Here is an 18685-nt window from a genome sequence, read left to right as displayed (position 1 = left end):
CCAAAAGAGAACTGTTTTTTCCACATGTGTTTCCAGGATATCTCAGGTCTTTTTCACTGGTTCAAGGTTGATGCGTCAAGCTCACTTCAATGCTTAACCCTGGCTGGGTTCTGTCAGTATCTTTATAAAGCTAATGACAGTCCAAAGTGGATAGAGTTTATTAATTAGAAATTGCAGAATTAGCCATAAGCTGCAAGTAGTCTTTTAGTTTTGTTAGAAAGTGCTTGTGATTTTGATGTGTCCACAATATTATTTCAAAGAAGCAAATTAATTAGAGAAATTCAGTTTCTCCAGAGTTGCCACTGAGCCAAAGATACAGAAGGAATCATAGTCTTATCGCTTTTCCTGTTACTTTGTGGTCCATTCCTATTGAGTGGCTCTTTAATGAACTGAGTTTCTGGTTATTATTTTCGAACCTTGTCTGTCCACTGATTTAATTGGCACAATTTGTATTAAAGATTCCCACTGAGCAAAATCTCAAAATCAAAAATCCTGTAATTTAATCCAGAGGATATGACATTTCCTTTCTTGTTCCTAATCTACCACATGATGTGATTCTTTACAGACAGATGGCCCCAGGATGGAATCCTTCGAGACATTATCAGTTATGGAAATAGCAGAGCAGTTAACGCTTCTTGATCATATAGTTTTCAGAAGCATACCATATGAGTGAGTTTACATTTGTCTTGGAAAAGGTTTTTCTTTTGGTCACAACCTATATCTCAGGATACATCCTATAAATGTTGACAGCTCCAAGATACAATGCAAGAAAGGTTAATTTGAGCTGAACTGGAACTCACTCCCTAAAAGGGTGGTAGAGGTGGGGACCCTCACAGCATTTAAGAAGCAATTAGATGAGCACCTGAAATGCCGCAGCATCCGAAAATGGAATTAGGATAGATAGGTGCGTGATGGCCAGCACAGACATAATGGGCTGAATGGCCTCTTCTTGTGCTGCAAAATTCTATGACCCTATAACATATTTTCAGGATTCTTCTGTCCTCTTGTAAAATATTTATCTATAGTCAGTAGCCAGAGAGAAGGTCTCCTCACATTACATTTTTATACGGAAATTGTTGGGCTGTGAGGGAGGGCCTATATCTTGGAGCAGTTGGCTTTTTTTGAACAGTAAATGTAAGGATGTTATGTTTCAGTTATACAGAGCATTAGTGAGACCATGGGGGCGATCCTCCCAGCCGGTTGTGCTGCTCTAGCAGTGGTTCCACCAGCGAGGTTTACAACAGCTCCCCACAAATGGGGAACAGGCGGCCAACCCATTGGAGTGAACAGAGGCCATAGAGGTCCTCCCAGGAGCTCAGGAGTAAGGGGGGGGGGGGTGCCCCCCTGAGAATTGCCAGCCTGGCAGTGCCAGCCTGGTCCCCTGGCGCTGGCCCAAGGAGCAAAGTGGCAATGCCCAAGGGACACCTTGACACTGCCCACCGGGCATCGAGCAGTGTCAAGGGGGTGGGGCCAGAGAGGGGGTGGGGCCTATTGTGGGTGCGGGGCCTATGGGGGGAGATCAGTGGGGGTGGGGGAATCCTGCTGCCACTCTGCATTGGGATCGTGGGCAGAGAGATGGAGGAGGTGATCAGGGCCAGTCATCCAGGTGGAGGGAGGTGTGGTTGAGAGGACATCAGGGTTGCGGGGGGGGGGAACTGCAGTTAGAGGGGAGGGATCAGGGAGATCGAGGTGGGCTGGGTGGGGGGAACACTGGTGCTGGTCTGGAGGGGTCTGGCAGGGCAGCGATCGGGGTGGGAGGGGGGGGGTGGCGACGGAGGGGTTTGGAGGAGCGGTGATGTGGGGATTGCTGTGCTGCCCAGTGATCAGGAGGCCAGCAATGCAGAGCCACTGTGTATGCGCCGATCTCCGCTCTGACAGATCAGCACATGTGCAGTGGCCTGCTCAGCACGATGCTGCCGGCCTCTCCAGCGGGAATAGGTCCCACCCCCGGATTTTCAATGTGAATCTCGCTCTGCAGTGCTCAGAGTGCGGGAGATATATTTTGAAAATCCCGCTAAATAAACAACGGGAGTTACTCCAGTTTTTACACAAATTTGATACTTAGAATTTTTTTGGGAGAATCGGCCCCACATTTTGAATACTGTGCGCAGTTTTGGTCTCCATATTTAAAGAAGGAGGCAAATGCATTGGAGGCAGTCAGAAGAGGCTAGGCAGGTGGAGTTGTTTCCGCTGGAGTTCAGAAGAGCGAGGGGTGACTTGATTGAATTATGTTACCAAACGGTATTGCCAAGGTGGATGTGGAAAGAATGTTTCCTCTTGTAGGTGAGTCCAGAGCTACGGGGAGCTGTTATAAAATTAGAGGTCACCCTTAAAGGACAGCGATGAGAAGATTTAATTTTTTTCTGAGGCTTGTGCAACTTTGGGACTCTGCCTCAGAAGGCGGTGGAAGTGGGTGACTTAAGGAGGTTGATAGATTCTTGTTTGACAAGGGAATCAAAGGTTATTGGGGGAAGGTGGGAATGTGGAACATGAACCACAAACAGATAAACCATGATTGAATGGCAGAGCAGGCATCGAGGGGCTGAATGACCTCATTCTGCTCTTATTTCATATGTTTGTATGTTCTCTGTGACTGTTGAACTGAGGTATTCTCTGCGTCAGTCTTCACTGTAGTTTTTTTTTCAGTTCATATTCACAAATTCTCTTCTCAATTGGAGAGGAGGTGATGTGGTGATCCCATCTATCATCCTCTTTCTGTTGATGAAATGAACTTTAGATCTTTGTGCACTGACAAAGTTCCCTCTGAGCAGCATTCACTTGATGGTGAAAGGGTTGATCCAACATTGTAGAGGCCGCGTGAATATATAGAATTGCGAGGAAAAGGCCAAGTGGAGCATGAGCAGTCTCAGAAAATTGAAAACTTTCTTTCAGGGAGTTCCTCGGTCAGGGATGGATGAAACTTGATAAAAATGAACGGACGCCATACATCATGAAGACGAGCCAGCATTTTAATGACGTAAGTAACTATAGGTGTCCATGTTTTTAAAAATGTTTAATTTCAATTATAAATACTGATGTGAGATAAAGGGACAGATACAAAACGCCAATGTTGGATGTGACATTTTCACAGTATTTTCTGTCACAATAGTTTAGTCAGATTGCAATACATTTCTATTTTTCCTAATAGTGTTTTGGCTTTTAATAGAGAAAAGTCCTGCGGCTGTTACATCCAAAATATTTGGTGTCTCCTACAAAACATTTTTACATGAAATTTGAATTTTTATTCCCGTCTACGTCACTTGTATTTGATAGCACATATTTATTATCCAGTTATTTTCTCATCATATTTTCAAAACAAATTTGATCAAATAAATGGTAGCCCTTCAGAGAGATCTGGAGCAGAGCACTGTGATTTATTAGGTGTTGTGCTGTTTTAACGTAATCCTGTCTCCTCCAACCAACATAGGACCAGCGGGGATCTTACATTGTCAATTAACAGACAAGTTGTTACTTCAAAAGTAAATAATAAACAAAACATTCCTCTGTAGAGGAGATTCTAGGTATGGATTTGTATGGATGCCATTTTTATGCTAAATATCCTAAGTAACAGCATGTTTGCACATTTTAATGGGCGGGTGTAGCCCAGATCCAAGCCACCGGAATTTTGTATAATTTGGAGATTTGTAAAGTAAGCTAATTCAGGACACTTTGATTAGAACACAACATTTCAAGCCAACCTAACAAAATGTGTTGAGCTCTCAAATCCAAGTTTACCCAAATATTTATCCTCCTACTCTATCAATGGAATCATGAGGAAGACTCCGGAAAAACACATTAGAAACACACAGGGCTGGAGTTTAGCGTGAGTGCCAGGACCCCAACAGTGAGCCCATATGGGGGACCTGAGGCCACCCATGTTGACAGAACACTCACTAGCGCAACCTCCAGGAGGTTGCCTTCTAATTGGCCTACTCCACGCTTGCCTCTTCAACAGGGTGGACAGCGATGTCAGACTGACAGGCCCATTGGGAGAGGTGGGTGCTACTGAAATAGGGAAGAGAGCACAAGGGTGCTTCAACATGGAGCCTCACGCAGCTCCGCAGAACTATTAACATTTGGGCGATAGCCTTTTATCCCTACAGCTCAATCATCGGGGCATGGAGACCGTATTCTGATAGCCCACAGGCATACCTATACAGGCTGCCTTGATCGCACTGCCAGCTCCCAGACATAGCTGCTCCCTACAATTCCCCCCCACTCCAGCCCGCCTCCCCCCGCCCCGCCCCCCCCCCCCCCCCAAAGTGTGGACATCCTTGGATTAATTGGCTGTCCACCTCTGTGGAATGAGCAGCCGATCTGGTTTCAAGCCCGCCCCTGAGGTGCGAATGTGTGCAGAAGCTTCTGCATGTCTTCACCTGTTTGCCTGACTTCCCTGCCTCCAACCCTCTGTCCATGGGGCCTGGCAGATCCAGCCCATAGATCCCAAAATTATGCTTAGGGGTAACAACTGTGAAATTCCTGACTCCAGTTTTTTCATGGCGGCGTTATCCCATTTGTTTTAAATGGAATAGTATGCTCAGTGTAATTTCGGTGCCATGTTGTAGACCGGGAATTCTTAAATTGCTGTAGTTTGACCTGTTAATGACAACCTGCAATTCACTCAGACATACAGTAACATTTAATTTTCTTATATATGCTGGACATATATTTGGGAATAATTTGTCTACAGTTTATTTATTATTTTATCACAAAAATCCACAGGAGAGTTGGAAATATTGTAAGTATAACATTTAAAAATAAATGATCTTGGATGCTGCTATTAAATAGAATCAAAATGAATAACCGTTGCATCTGTTCACTTTTATTTTACTGCTCTGACTTACTGATGGAAACCTATCGTCCTTTCTTATTCCTTCAAAGCTGCAAATCAGTCGTTCTCTGTATTTTCCCCCCTCCTCACATGAACAATGTATGAGGATTGAAGCTCATCTCACCATCTTGTTTTCAAACTCGTTCTCTCCCTGATCTCCCCGACCCTTACCTCCTGTGACCTTTGAGAACGCAGAGCTTAGTTTCACCCGAGGTTGATTTCTTGTCTCTCCTGCTACAGTCTTCGCCCATGACCAGATTCAACATTCTTGGTTCTGGCTTTTCATCTAGATTTCATAATAGTAAAAACTATCAATCAGGAGGATACAGGAAACATGCTAAAAATAACCAGCAATTATTTTATCAACAACATCTTAGCCTTATCTTGTACAGTATCCAGACACAGAGTGGCAACTAAAATGAACAAAACTAGCGACTGGTATAAATGTTAAATAATGACTAATACAAGGAAATTATTTAGAGGCTGTAATCTAATGTCAGGCTTTCTTTTAGCGAGATCTATACCCTTTATTAAATTACAGCAGTTGTAATTATTTCCTCCGATCTGCTGTTCTTTATCTCAATGATCATCAACACAACCCAGTTCCCTTTCACAATCATTTCCCTTTCAGATGAGTAACCTTGTTGCTTCTCAAATCATGATGCATGCTGATGTCAGTTCACGCACCATTTCCATTGAGAAATGGATAGCAGTGGGAGATGTTTGCCGGTGCATGCACAACTACAATGGAGTCCTTGAGATCATGTCAGCGCTGAACAGGAGTGCAATTTACAGACTGAAGAAAACATGGGCAAAGGTTTCCAAACAGGTACGTAGTTTTCAAGAGGCAGTTAGATGCAGCGCTTAAGGTGAAGGGGATCAAAGGATATGGGGGGAAGGTGGGATCAGGCTATTGCGTTGGATGATCAGCCACGGCACGATGGCACAGTGGTTAGCACTGCTGCCTCACAGCTCCAGGGACCCGGGTTCAATTCCCGGCTTGGATCACTGTCTGTGTGGAGTTTGCATGTTCTCCCCGTGTTTGTGTGGGTTTCTTCCGGATGCTCCGATTTCCTCCCACTGTCCATAGATGCATCAGGTTATGGGGATAGGGCCTGGGTGGGATTGTGGTCGGTGCAGGCTTGATGGGCCCAATGGCCTCCTTCTGCACTGTAGGGGTTCTTGGATTCTATGATCCCAATGAATGGCGGAGCAGGCTTGAAGGGCCTCCTCCTGCTTCTATTTTCTGTGTTTCTATGTCAAACGTGTGGGTTTCTGTGCAAGGTCTTGATGCGTTACTCAAGATCAAGCGCATTTTATTGTCAAGATGCTTCTTCTGTTCAAAACAAAAGGAAATAAGTAATCATTTGAAAATTAAATTTCAGGTACCATGTTTATTCCATCTTTCTTCTCCCTCAAATTTATCTAAGCAATGACAGAAAACACATTATTAAATAATTCTGGGAAGAGTATAAAGCAAACACATCTGGGTTTGCAGAGCTGTGATTTTTTTAAATATATGAGTGGACACAAATTAATTTATAAAATTAACAAAGCACAAGGTGGATGGATTTTACAATGTATATCCCCAGCACACATCGGGACCCCCTATCAGGAATCTGAATACAAAGGGGCAGAATTTTATTGGTCTTTGGTGATGGGCTTGTGGGGTTTTGCGGCAGGAGAGACAAAAGTGAAGTTAGTATAGTGGAGCCCCGTTGTAACGCGCCCCAATTTAGCGCAAAATCGGATATGACGCGATGAATCATTGGACCCTTTTTTTTACTATTTCCGGTTTAGTGATTTAGCGCGACCCCGATAACATTCGCGATAACATTTTATGGACCCCAACCATCGCGTTACAACGGGGCTCCACTGTACTTGTGCTTTCAATTCACTGTTGCTGCGTGCCCTTGTTTTGAAGCTTCCTGTGTTTGTCAGGGCTCACCAGGGGGCCTTATTGAGTACTTCTCAGGAAGATTGATGCCCACATCCATCTCATTTACGCACTCTCTATGGGCTCCACACCCACCTTGTCTTCAGCGACAGACATCCTGCTGCAACCCAACATATTTCTATTGCTTCCTCCTCTATTGAAGTCATGGCTGCAATGAATGGCACACCACCTCCAATTCTTCTCCACTCCCTGGCATTGTAAACACAATTCTCCTGTAACTGCATATACACAGTAAGAAGTTTAACAACACCAGGTTAAAGTCCAACAGGTTTATTTGGTAGCAAAAGCCACACAAGCTTTCGAAGCTCTAAGCCCCTTCTTCAGGTGAGTGGGAATTCTGTTCACAAACAGAGCTTATAAAGACACAGACTCAAATTACATGAATAATGGTTGGAATGCGAATACTTACAACTAATCCAGTCTTTAAGAAACAAAACAATGGGAGTGGAGAGAGCATCAAGACAGGCTAAAAAGATGTGTATTGTCACGGGCATTCGGCCTCTGATATTCGGGTAAGCGTTCTCCAAGGCGGCCTTCGCGACACACGACAGCGCAGAGTCGCTGAGCAGAAACTGATAGCCAAGTTCCGCACACACAAGGACGGCCTCAACCGGGATATTGGGTTCATGTCACACTATTTGTAACTCCCACAGTTGCGTGGACCTGCAGAGTTTCACTGGCTGTCTTGTCTGGAGACAATACACATCTTTTTAGCCTGTCTTGATGCTCTCTCCACTCCCATTGTTTTGTTTCTTAAAGACTGGATTAGTTGTAAGTATTCGCATTCCAACCATTATTCATGTAATTTGAGTCTGTGTCTTTATAAGCTCTGTTTGTGAACAGAATTCCCACTCACCTGAAGAAGGGGCTTAGAGCTTCGAAAGCTTGTGTGGCTTTTGCTACCAAATAAACCTGTTGGACTTTAACCTGGTGTTGTTAAATTCTTACTGTGTTTACCCCAGTCCAACGCCGGCATCTCCACATCATGACTGCATATACACGCAGTGTCATTCACTTCTCCTAGGCTTGTGGCGCTCATCAGCCAGTTTCCATGATTGATTGACCATGGGTTTCTTGTCTGAGGCTATTCTGTGTCCCATTGTGGATGCTAGTACGTGGTCATGCCTGATACATAGGTTTGCCATGGAGGCTTCCATTTACGGCCAGCAAGGATGCAAGATTGCTATGAAGAAAAATCATAGTGGCTGACTTCCTTGGCCACCTCCAGCTATGCCTTCATCATGAGACTTACTGGCCTCTTCCTCCCATCACTAAGAACAGCACCTCCTTTGATTTGCTCATAACCTGCAGGAGCACCTCCTGGGAGGTATCACTGAGCCTTGGTGCTATCCTTCCTCTGACTCCAGTGATTTATGCTCAGCATTTCTAATTCAGCATCCCTTCCATTGTCCTCTTTGTGGTCAACCTTTGGGAAGGCTGCTGATTTCCCTTCAAATATGGCAACTGCTTTTGCCCTGCTGCATCTGACTCTCGCCAGTCACTTCTTATTGCCTGGAACTCCTGCCTGCCAGTTTTCAATTGACTGCAGACTGCAAAATCCCCATGGATCTCCAGCCTCCTGGCCTTGTGGCCACGTGACCTGAATTGAGTCCAATGTCAGGATTTCTTCTTTTTTGGAATCTCCGCCCAGAGTCCTGGCAGAATTTTCCATCTATGCGCCCACTGATCTCCATTTCTGAATATCGAAAGTGCACTCCTGGCAAGGAAAACCCCCCAACGGATTGCTTCTCTTTATGAATCCTGACAAGTTTACTTATTCTAGATTTAATTCGCTATAGTGATGACACGGTGGCACAGTCGTTAGCACTGCTGCCTCACAGCGCCAGGGACACGGGTTCAGTTCCAGCCTCCAGTCACTATCTTGTGGAGTTTGCATGTTCTCCTCGTGTCTGCGTGGGTTTCCTTCGGGTGCTCCGGTTTCCTCTCACAGTCCAAAGATGTGCAGGTTAGGTGCATTGGCCCTGCTAAATTGTCCCTTGGTGTCAGGGGGATTAGCAGGGTGAATGCGAGGGATTATGGGGATCTTGGGTGGGATTGTTGTCGGTGCAGGGCTCAGTGGGCCAAATGGCCTCCTTCTGCACTATAGGGATTCTGTGATTCTATGATTCTATATAAGAAACATTCTAAGTCTACCTTAAAGGCACTATAATAATGAACCTCAATGCCCGATGTATGGGTGAGCTATTGAGCTGTGCTGACCAGAAAAGCTCAAAAATTATTCTTGGGTTATGCTGCATTGTACATCATGTTAACATTTGGGTTAGTGCATTGGCCTTAGAGTCCTTGGGCTAAGGGAGATGAAAAGCTGTCATCTGATTTGCTCATGGTCTGTGCTGGTAACTCTCCATTTAAGGTCTTAAGGCAATTTTTCTAATCTGCTGTCAACAGAATCAGATTTGAAGACTGGGCACTATATACCACATAGTTTGTATTATATTTATGTATCACTCGGGTATGTGTGTCACGTGGTCTTGTTTTATTACTTGGTAATGTTTTAAATTGTGATTTTTTAATTATTGTGATGTTATTTGTTTTAGACCAAAGCACAAATGGACAAGCTCCAGAAAACCGTCTCATCAGAAGGAAGATTTAAAAATCTCCGAGAAACATTGAAAAAGTTAGTTTTGCTTTGAGGTGCCTGGCTCTATAATAAATGTCAGCAAATTACTGCACTTATTTTCAATATTAATGGATCTTTGTTATACCTCAGTCTGTAACAACTAAGTGCTTACAGTCTATTAAGCTTTTAATAAAACAACTTTCCCCACATGAAAGCCAGTGATTAGCTGACACCTTTCCCTAACAATAAGTGCACCAAAAGCATTATATTTGTCCACTCCAAAAGTAATTGATTGTGTGAACCACTTTGAAATGTTCCGACAAGGTAATAATAAGCCCTATATGAACACAAAAACCATTCTGCTTCTTTTTATAAATGCATACTATTCAGTAACATAATGTATACAAGCTGTGATAAAGTGAACTCTCCAAAGGGACATGTAGTATAAAGGGTTAACAGATGGGATATGCTAATGTATGATGTGGATGATGCTATACGACTGACATGAGTGAGTCATGTGTTAGACTCGAGGGAGAGGTTGAAACAACATGCCTAAGGAGCAACATGCCTAATTTGTAACCTGTTTATTTGCGATACTAATAACATGTGTTAAGCAGATATCAGAGTATGACTGTAGTCTATCCAGTAACCAAGTACCATGCCTAGAGTCCACAGATAATCAGGATCATCCCAGAATATGACACAGTATATTATGATGAATCTCAAGAGTAGCAGAATTCTCCACTTGTTCCCTGCCTGATCCCACGTATTTACCCTGACACTAAGGGGCAATTTAGTATGGCCAATTAACCTAACCAAAACATCTTTGGATTGTGGGAGGAAACCAGAGCACTCGAAGGAAACCCACGCAGACATGGGGAGAACGTGCAAACTCCACACAGAAAATGATCCAAGCCAGAATTGAAGCGGGGCCCTTTGCGCTGTGAGGCAGCAGTGCTAACCACTGTGCCACCGTGCTGTTCACTGTATCACCATGCCACCAATATATTGAATGGCAGGGCAGGCTTGATGGGGCTGTATGCTCTGCTGCTCCAATTTTGTGTGTTCGAAGGGTTGTAGGGCTGGAGGATGTTACATAGATAAGGAGAACCGAGTCAATGGAGGGATTTGAACACAAGGATGAGAATTTTAAAATTGAGGCCTTGCTGGCCTGACAGTCAGTGAGCCCTGGAGTGATGGACGAATGGAACTTAATGTGAGCGAGGATACAGGGAGCAGAATTTTGGATGAACTTCCATTTATGGGTCAGATTTATTTACCACAAAAGATGCTTTCAGGGCCCTGATTCTAAGTGCTGGGCGGACTTGAAACTGGGAGTGTTTCAGATCCGACTTTTAGACCCATTCTGAGGCACCCCCATACGCACTCTGCCTGTAAAAATATCACTGAGTCCGAATCGCGCTGCTCAAGCCTGTGGGCGGGGCTTAACGCGTCGGGAATCCTGCAGCTCCGATCAGCGCCTCTAACTGCACATGCGCAGCAAAAAAATAATAGAATGCTGCTGCCCTGCTATACACCTCCCAGGCCGGATAATGCCTCCCCCTGGCCCCCACAGACATTGCTCCATCCCTGCAACATTATCCCCCCCCCACACCCCCACTACCCAGACTGATCACAGGCCCCTCCCCCTTTCCCCCCACTGATCTTAAGCAGAGTGGCAGCAGACCCCCCTTTACCTTCACTGATCTTAAGCAGAGTGGCAGCGGACCACCTCCCCCCCTCCACCACAACGATCTCAAGCAGAGAGCCATCGGACGCTCGGCACTTACCTCCTCACTAACTGGAGCGCCCGAATTGGACTTCTATGGAGCATGTCTGTTTTGCACCGATTCTGGATGGGCGGACGCAGTGGTAAAGGGGGAAGTGCCGGTGAAGTTGGGCGTGCAGCCAATTAAGTCAATTTAAATGCATGCAAATGCATTTAAATGGCCATCGCGCCCATTTCGAGCGCAGTCCCGATCGCGGCTATTTTCGGGCCTTGGTAAAGGGGGAACCGGTGTGGATCGCGCTACTCGCCTCATGCCCAACTTTACCATTTTTGCACACCTGGAAAATGGTAAAATCAATGATAAAATCGGGCCCTCGGTGTGTTAAATTAAAACGTTCACTTTGGGGTTGGGATCTCAGCAGATAGTGCAATGCATTAATACTCTGCTTGATGCATTACTGAATGAAACAAAGTCAGAATAAACCCTGGCCACTAATGTCTCAGGAAGGGGGTCAGCCTGGGATCCTTCACTAGACCCTTGTGCCATGAACGCTGTAGGAAAATGTTCATGTGTGAATAACGTTTGAGATTAGGATTGGGCTCAGCCGGGATAAGACCATAAGACATAGAAGCAAAAGTAGGCCATTCGACCTGTCGAGTCTGCTCCACCTTTCAATGCAATCATGACTGATCTGATGTGAAAATCCTCAACTCCACCTTACCCGCATAACCCCTTGATTCCACTGTTGATTTGAAAATCTATCTCAGCCTTGAATGTACTTCATGACCCAACCTCTACAGCTCTCTGCGGTAAAGAATTCCACTGAATCACTATCCCCTGAGAGAAAACATTCTTCCTCATCTCAGTCTTAAATGGGCGACCCCTTACCCTGAGATCATGATGATATTTATGCTGAAATAGCCTGGCAGTACTCAGGACTAGGTTCACACTTGCGATACATTAGTTAATTCAGTGGAAGCTCCTGCCTACCTGGAAAGCATGATGTAACGCCTTTAAGGTGAGGACAGCACTGATGAAAAATATGTAGCCCATTCTGACATAGCTGTAGTTGCAAAAGATTTTCATGGCGTTAGCGATCTTGAGGTTTTTATTGTATTCTGTTTGCTTGGTGAGCCACGATCTCCCAATTTATTTTCAAAGCCTAATTTGAAGCTGGGAATGCAGTGAGCAACCTTCTGAGACACCGCTTGAATGATTATACTGCAACCTGAATATTAATTAGGCATATGCCCTCATCCAGACATTGAAAACATCATTTAAATATGTGGGAGCAATCTTTCTTTTGTGTGCCCATTTTTTAAAACAAGTTTCTCTATTTAATCAGATTACATGATATTGATATATGCAGAAATTAATGATAGCCATTAAATTTTAACCCTTTCTCTTCCTTCACAGTTATAATCCACCCTGTGTTCCATATCTTGGGATGTATTTGACCGATCTAGCATTTATAGAAGAGGGTACACCAAATTTTACCGAAGAAGGTCTTGTAAACTTTTCCAAAATGAGAATGGTGAGTAAAGACTATGGGGGGAGTTTTCCCGTCCCGCCCACCACGGGAACCGTAGCAGGCAGGGCGGTGGACCATGCAAAGGTCCGTTGACCAAGGGCAGGATTTTCCAGTTTTGGGACGAGCGTGGTCAGAAAATCCGGTCCTATGCTTCGGAAAGTCGGCCATTTTGCTTTCATAGAAAGCAACCAAATGTCTTGACGATGTGCAGCAGAGCGTCAATGGTTGACATAGCAATTTACTGACAACTACTGTTCATAACATTGGCAAATTACCCCGTTTGTATGAAATTCCTTTGTTCTTTAGCTTCAGAAAATTATTTGGGAATTTCTGGACCAATTAAAGTGTCATCTAAATGTGGGGTCTGGCCTGTCTTCCCTCAAGGCCAGGAATACATCACAAACTCTGGGAACAAAGTCATTCACATGATCAGGGTAGGCTGCCTGGGACAGAGCAATTTACATAGCTACAGTAAGCTGGCAAGATTTGCAAGTTTGCCTCAGCTTCAGTTGTCCTGTCTTTAAAATATTTCCTTCTTTTAAGCTGGCGACGAGGCCTCCTTAGACCCAAATTGGTGGAAATTTTTTTAATGGTCTTTGGCTCCCTGTGGAGCAACTCCAGCTTGTTAAAGTTTGATGCACCAGTTATCCATTGATTCAAAGACAAGCTCATAGAGGTGTGTGTAACGATCAAACACAAATCTCTCGTTCACATCACAGGGAAAATCATTATGTTAAATCATTGCACCAAGCACATAGCTGAGAAGTACATGCCCAATAGTGTAGAACAAGCAGTGGTTCTGCTGATTTTTTTTTAGTCATTCGTGGGATATAGGCGTCACCGGCTGGCCAGCCTTTATTGCCTGTACCTAATTGCCTTTGAGAAGGTAGTGATGAGCTGCCTTCTTGAGCAATTGATACAACTGAGTGGCTTGCTAGGCCATTTCAGAGGGCAGCTGAGAGTCAACACATTGCTGTGGCTCTGGAGTCACATGTAGGCCAGATCAGATAAGGACAGCAGATTTCCTTCTCTAAAGGACATTAGTGAACCAGATTGTTTTTTCTGACAATTGACAGTGGTTTCATTGTCATCAGTAGATTCTTAATTCCAGATTTTTAAAAATTGAATTCAAATTCCACCATCTATCGTGGTGGGATTCGAACCCGGGACTCCAGAACGTTAGCTGAGTTTCTGGATTAATAGCCTGGCAATAATACCACAAGGCCATCTCCTCCCCTTAGCATGTGCTCTTCGTTACCGGATTCTTCAGGAAAAGTGCTGATAAAAAAACTTGTATCTTTGCTGCGTCTTGTGTGTTTTACCACTCAGAATCACAGAATTGTTACAGTGCAGAAGGAGATCATTCAGCCCATTGAGTATGGACTGGCTCTCTGCAGGAGCATTCTACCTAGTCCCACTCCCTAGCCTTATCCCCGTAAACTTACACATTCTTTCTTTTCAAATAGCAATCCAATTTCCCTTTTGAATACCTCGATTGAACCTGCCACCATCACCCTCTCAGGAAGTTGGTTCCAGACTCCAACCACCCTCTGGGTGAAAAAATGTTTACTCACATCATTTCTACTCCTTTTGCCCATTAACCCTCTTAACAGTTGCTCATGATTTGCTCCTGAAAGTTCACTTCCTGTAGCCAAAGAAGCGTTTTGCTGCTGTACATTACAATGTTATTTACAAATATTGATTTGTGGACTTAAGGTTAGAAAATACACATTCTATTTCTAATTGTGACTGATAACTAAATTCTTTTACCTAGATATCACATATTATCAGGGAAGTACGACAGTTCCAACAAACCCCATACAGAATAGATCATCAACCAAAGGTAACCTCGTGTGTATTGTCTATTTTCATTACTGTTTTAAATGTTGTGGCCAAATTAGATTTTGTTGGATTCTAGATGATTTAACTGCTAGCTTGAGAGAGTCAAATTTAGATTAGAATTCAGATTTGGACTGTATGAATTGTCAGAGGCTGAAGCCTAGCTGACATGCAACTGCGTTAACAATATTTTATATAACCTTATGCTGTGGTGGACAGTCACAAGCTATTGTTCGAGTTGTCAATGTTTGACAAGAATGCTGAAAAAACATAGGGACTTCTTCACGGTAAAGGGCAGGCAGCTCAGAAGGTGGATCACCTCAATGGCCCCATTTCACCTTCCAGCGGCTGATTGTACAGTAGAGTCAATTTACATGTGTAGATCGAAGCATATTGCATTTATGATTGTTGTGCATTGTAACCATTGGACTGCAGTTGACAACCGTCCCACAGCATCAGGGCTCTCACAAGAATAAGGCTTTATGGAGATGGAAACTGTCTCAAGAGTGTGATTCCCTTGTTGTATTCTCAGATCTTCACTTTTATAGAAGTGTGTTTGATAGAAAAACCTTAGACCTGTCCATTAATATGACATTAGGGGTACCAGTGTACTGGATTTAACTTACTCTTACTGTGAAAATCCCCTGGTCACCACACTCCGGCACCTGTTCAGTTCCACTGAGGGAGAATCTAGCATGGCCAATGCACCTAACCAGCATGTCTTTGGACTGTGGGAGGAAACCGGAGCACCCGGAGGAAACCCACTCAGACACGGGGGAGAACGTGCAGACTCCACACAGACAGCGACCCAAGCCGGGAATTGAACCCGGGTCCCTGGCACTGTGAGGCAGCACTGCTAACCACTGTGCCACCATGTGTCATAAAGAGCAGCATCAACCCACATTCTGAGAGTTTTGTTATCTGGCAGTACTATTAATAAATAGCAAGACTAATAAAGCAGGCTGTGTGATGAAAAAGTGCTGAAGAAATTTAAGTTTCAATTTGAAAATATGATAAAATGAGTGGTACTAATCCACTTGAAAACAGCAGTTTCCAAACATCTGCCTAGCTCGTAAGTCTCTTTATGTCCCATGCCACCAATAGTCCAGTCTGTTTCTTCAAGCACCAATTACACTTAAATTGGTTGTTCAGTGAAACACAATACAGCTACACTACAATTGTTCTTTAAATGACAATTTTTGACATGTACTTCCTTGCTGTTGTAGGTCATTCAATACTTACTTGACAAATCAATTATTATGGATGAAGATACACTGTATGAGCTGTCCTTAAAAATTGAACCGAGGCTCCCTGCATGAGAGCCAGCATTTTTGTGGCTGCAAAGGTTCAGCGGTTTAATATGACAACCCAGAGTGTACATGGCATGCCGCATGGAGTGTGACTTATCTACCCAGGAAAAATCGTGAGCGTGAGTTTTCCTAAAGGAAAGATGGAGCCTTACAGGAAGGATTGTCTGCCTCTCACACATTGGAAGATGGCGAACTTGTGCTTGGGGTGAAAGTTAAGGTTATTGATATCCAGAAAACTTTACATTATGAGAAGACCATAATTTCTGCAGAATGGAAAAAATATGAAAAGAAGTCAAAATGAAAATCATTATTTTGAAATTTGAAAAAAAAAACAAACACGTTATAGTGTGTACAACAAGTGACAGGCGTTGAGGTAACAATCTTCATCTGGAGACCTGGACATACAATGTGACGCAAATTATTTTCTTCCTAGGAGCTTTCTTTGTAGGAAACAGCTTGACTGGTTGTTGGGTAGGCTTTTGCTATCACACTTGTGTGGTACCAGGGGTGCTGTGTTGCCTGTCAATCCGTGAGACATGAAAACTGAAGGACCTTCGAAACCTCTGAGGAAAATTTATTCCTAAGTAACATCCTGGAAGAATGCAATGTTGAGTATCACAGAGTAAAGTGTGAGTGATGGTGAAATGCCGCTGCTCTTCTTAGTGGCTTAAAGAAACAAGCTCTTCAAACTTGAGTTGAAAGGGTTCAGATATCAGTTGTGAAAAAATGCACAATTCTATTGGCATGAGCTTTAAAAACATCAGCTTACTGTAACTTTGCAGCTTTGTTGCACACATGATACCATTCATGAAATTACAAGTCATCCTAAAATAGTGATTTAAGGGTATCACCATTTTTCTATACTTTAACAGGCCTCGGTTTTGTATGTTGTAACGTATTCTGGAATGTTCCGTAGTAACTTTCTAAGTGGAATGTCGAATGTTTTCAATATGTGCTGCTATTTAATCACATCATGTTTGAGTTGCGCTAAGTACTGTGTAATATTGCTTGCTGTAGAAGTCTTAAAAACTCTCTACAAACCTAGAATTAACTCTGCCACAGACAAGGAGCAGGTCTATGTGAATAATAAACTACTGATGATTTTAATAATATCTCAAAACATGTTCCTGAAACTATTATTATTTGATATTCATGAAAATGATTTTTCCAACAATTTGAAAACCCATTTGTCCTCAAAGTTAAGGATTTTGCACAAGACCGATTCCTAAATATCAACTTGCTTAAGATATGTTTTTTTAATGAAATGACTCAATGGACAATGGGTGACTTTGGGTTGGATTTTATGGGTTTAGGTGGGGTAAGGGAGATGGATTGGGAAGTGCTCTTTCTGCTTGTTCCTACTCCCCACCTGTACAGGACGTTGAATCAGGTGGCAGCGAGCCAATTAACAGCCGGCTGGTGGGAATGCCAGACAATTAGTGCTGGGAAAGGGGGACTTTACACCCAATCAGGCATTGAGGGTGGGACATCCGGTGGGAGAAGTGTTAGGCTGTGAACAGGAAGTCGGTTCCAGCCACCAATTTAAAGGCTCACTTCTCTTTCAATCTCTTCTTCGTTGTTATATCAGCTTATAAAAAGTTTAAGAAATAAAATCTGTTAACAGCCAAGTGCTGCCACTTTCAGCAGCAGACTCTGCTGATACATGTAGCCATGGTCCTATTTGCATCTGCCCCTGAGCCACCTCCTCATATCTGGTGTAACTCACTCCCAATCTATATCCCATGCGACTGGTGGAAAATATAGTGGGCAATGAAAATTTCCAGTTGATTGAGTTTTTAACTAGCTGTTTGGTTTCTTTTTCCAAAAAAAAGCAGCAGGCTTCCAATCTTGGCACTCATTCACTTTGCTCTTTTTTTTAAAAAAAATCATTCAAGGAATGTGGGCCAGCATTTATTGCCCATCCTTAATTCCCCTTTAACTAAGTGACTTGCCAGGCCATTTCAGAGAGCACTTAACATAGCTGTGGGTTTGGAGTCACATGGATTCACGTTTAGGCCAAACCAGATAAGGAAGGCAGATTTTCTTTCCTAAAAGAGGAGGTTTTTATGACAATTGGCAATGCTTTCAGAATTAGACCTTTAATTCCAGACTTTTATTGAATTCAAATGTAACCTGCCATGGTGGGATTCAAACCCTGGTCTCCAGAGCAGTATCCTAGGTCTCTGGATTACTTGTCCAAAGACAATACTGCTACATTACCACCTTTTGTGGGTGGCACGGTGGCACAGTGGTTAACACTGCTACCTCACAGCACCAGGGACCCGGGTTCAATTCCCGGCTTGGACATTCTCCTTGTGTCTGCGTGGGTTTCCTCCGGGTACTCCGGTTTCCTCCCATAGTCAGAAAGCCATGCTGGCTAGGTGCATTGGCCATGCTAAATTCTCCCTCAGTGTACCCGAACAGGTGCCGGAGTGTTGCGACTGGGGGATTTTCACAGTAACTTCATTGCAGTGTTAATGTTAGCCTACTTGTGACTAATAAATGAAACTTTAAAGTTTAATTTTAAAACTTTCCTGTGATCAGAGACCTGGTGGGATGACCTTGGATTATCAACCTGATGTCATCACGCCATATTTTACATAACGAGGGGTGGGCTGCCGGCCCGATTTGCAGCTGTAGCATCCAGCCAAATGGCTTCTCTCCACAATCTTCACACATTAGCAATCCATGCTATAATGAGTCTTAGTGATGTAACATTTCAATAGGACCTCTACAGCTAAATCTAACTACAAAGCTAGGGAGTCAGTTAGCTCGGTTGGCTAGATGGTTGGTCAATGATACAGCCTGGGTTCAATTCCTGTACCAGTGAGGTTACTCATGAAGGCTCAACCTTGCTCCTCACCTGAGGTGTGGCGATCCTCAGGTTAAATCACTGCCAGTCAGCT

The 18685-nt window shown here is 43.7% G+C and overlaps 1 protein-coding gene across 1 annotated transcript in view; it reads left to right on the top strand.

The window, feature by feature from the left end:
- The window catches only part of LOC144495328 (ras-specific guanine nucleotide-releasing factor 2-like), a 206754-nt gene extending 189859 nt beyond the window's left edge, over window positions 1–16895 (top strand). Inside the window, exons 20-26 of the mRNA XM_078215430.1 lie at window positions 566–669; window positions 2893–2977; window positions 5463–5660; window positions 9347–9426; window positions 12516–12633; window positions 14405–14473; window positions 15696–16895. Of these exons, the coding sequence (XP_078071556.1) occupies window positions 566–669; window positions 2893–2977; window positions 5463–5660; window positions 9347–9426; window positions 12516–12633; window positions 14405–14473; window positions 15696–15788 (747 nt within the window). The 3' untranslated portion in view covers window positions 15789–16895. The remainder of the gene's footprint in view (window positions 1–565; window positions 670–2892; window positions 2978–5462; window positions 5661–9346; window positions 9427–12515; window positions 12634–14404; window positions 14474–15695) is intronic.
- Window positions 16896–18685: the final 1790 nt, after the last annotated feature.

The sequence above is a fragment of the Mustelus asterias genome, chromosome 6 (assembly GCF_964213995.1).
Source record: "Mustelus asterias chromosome 6, sMusAst1.hap1.1, whole genome shotgun sequence".
NCBI lineage: Eukaryota > Metazoa > Chordata > Chondrichthyes > Carcharhiniformes > Triakidae > Mustelus > Mustelus asterias.
The sequence above is the reverse complement of the archived record's forward strand: the minus strand, read 5'-3'. Positions and strand labels throughout refer to the sequence as shown.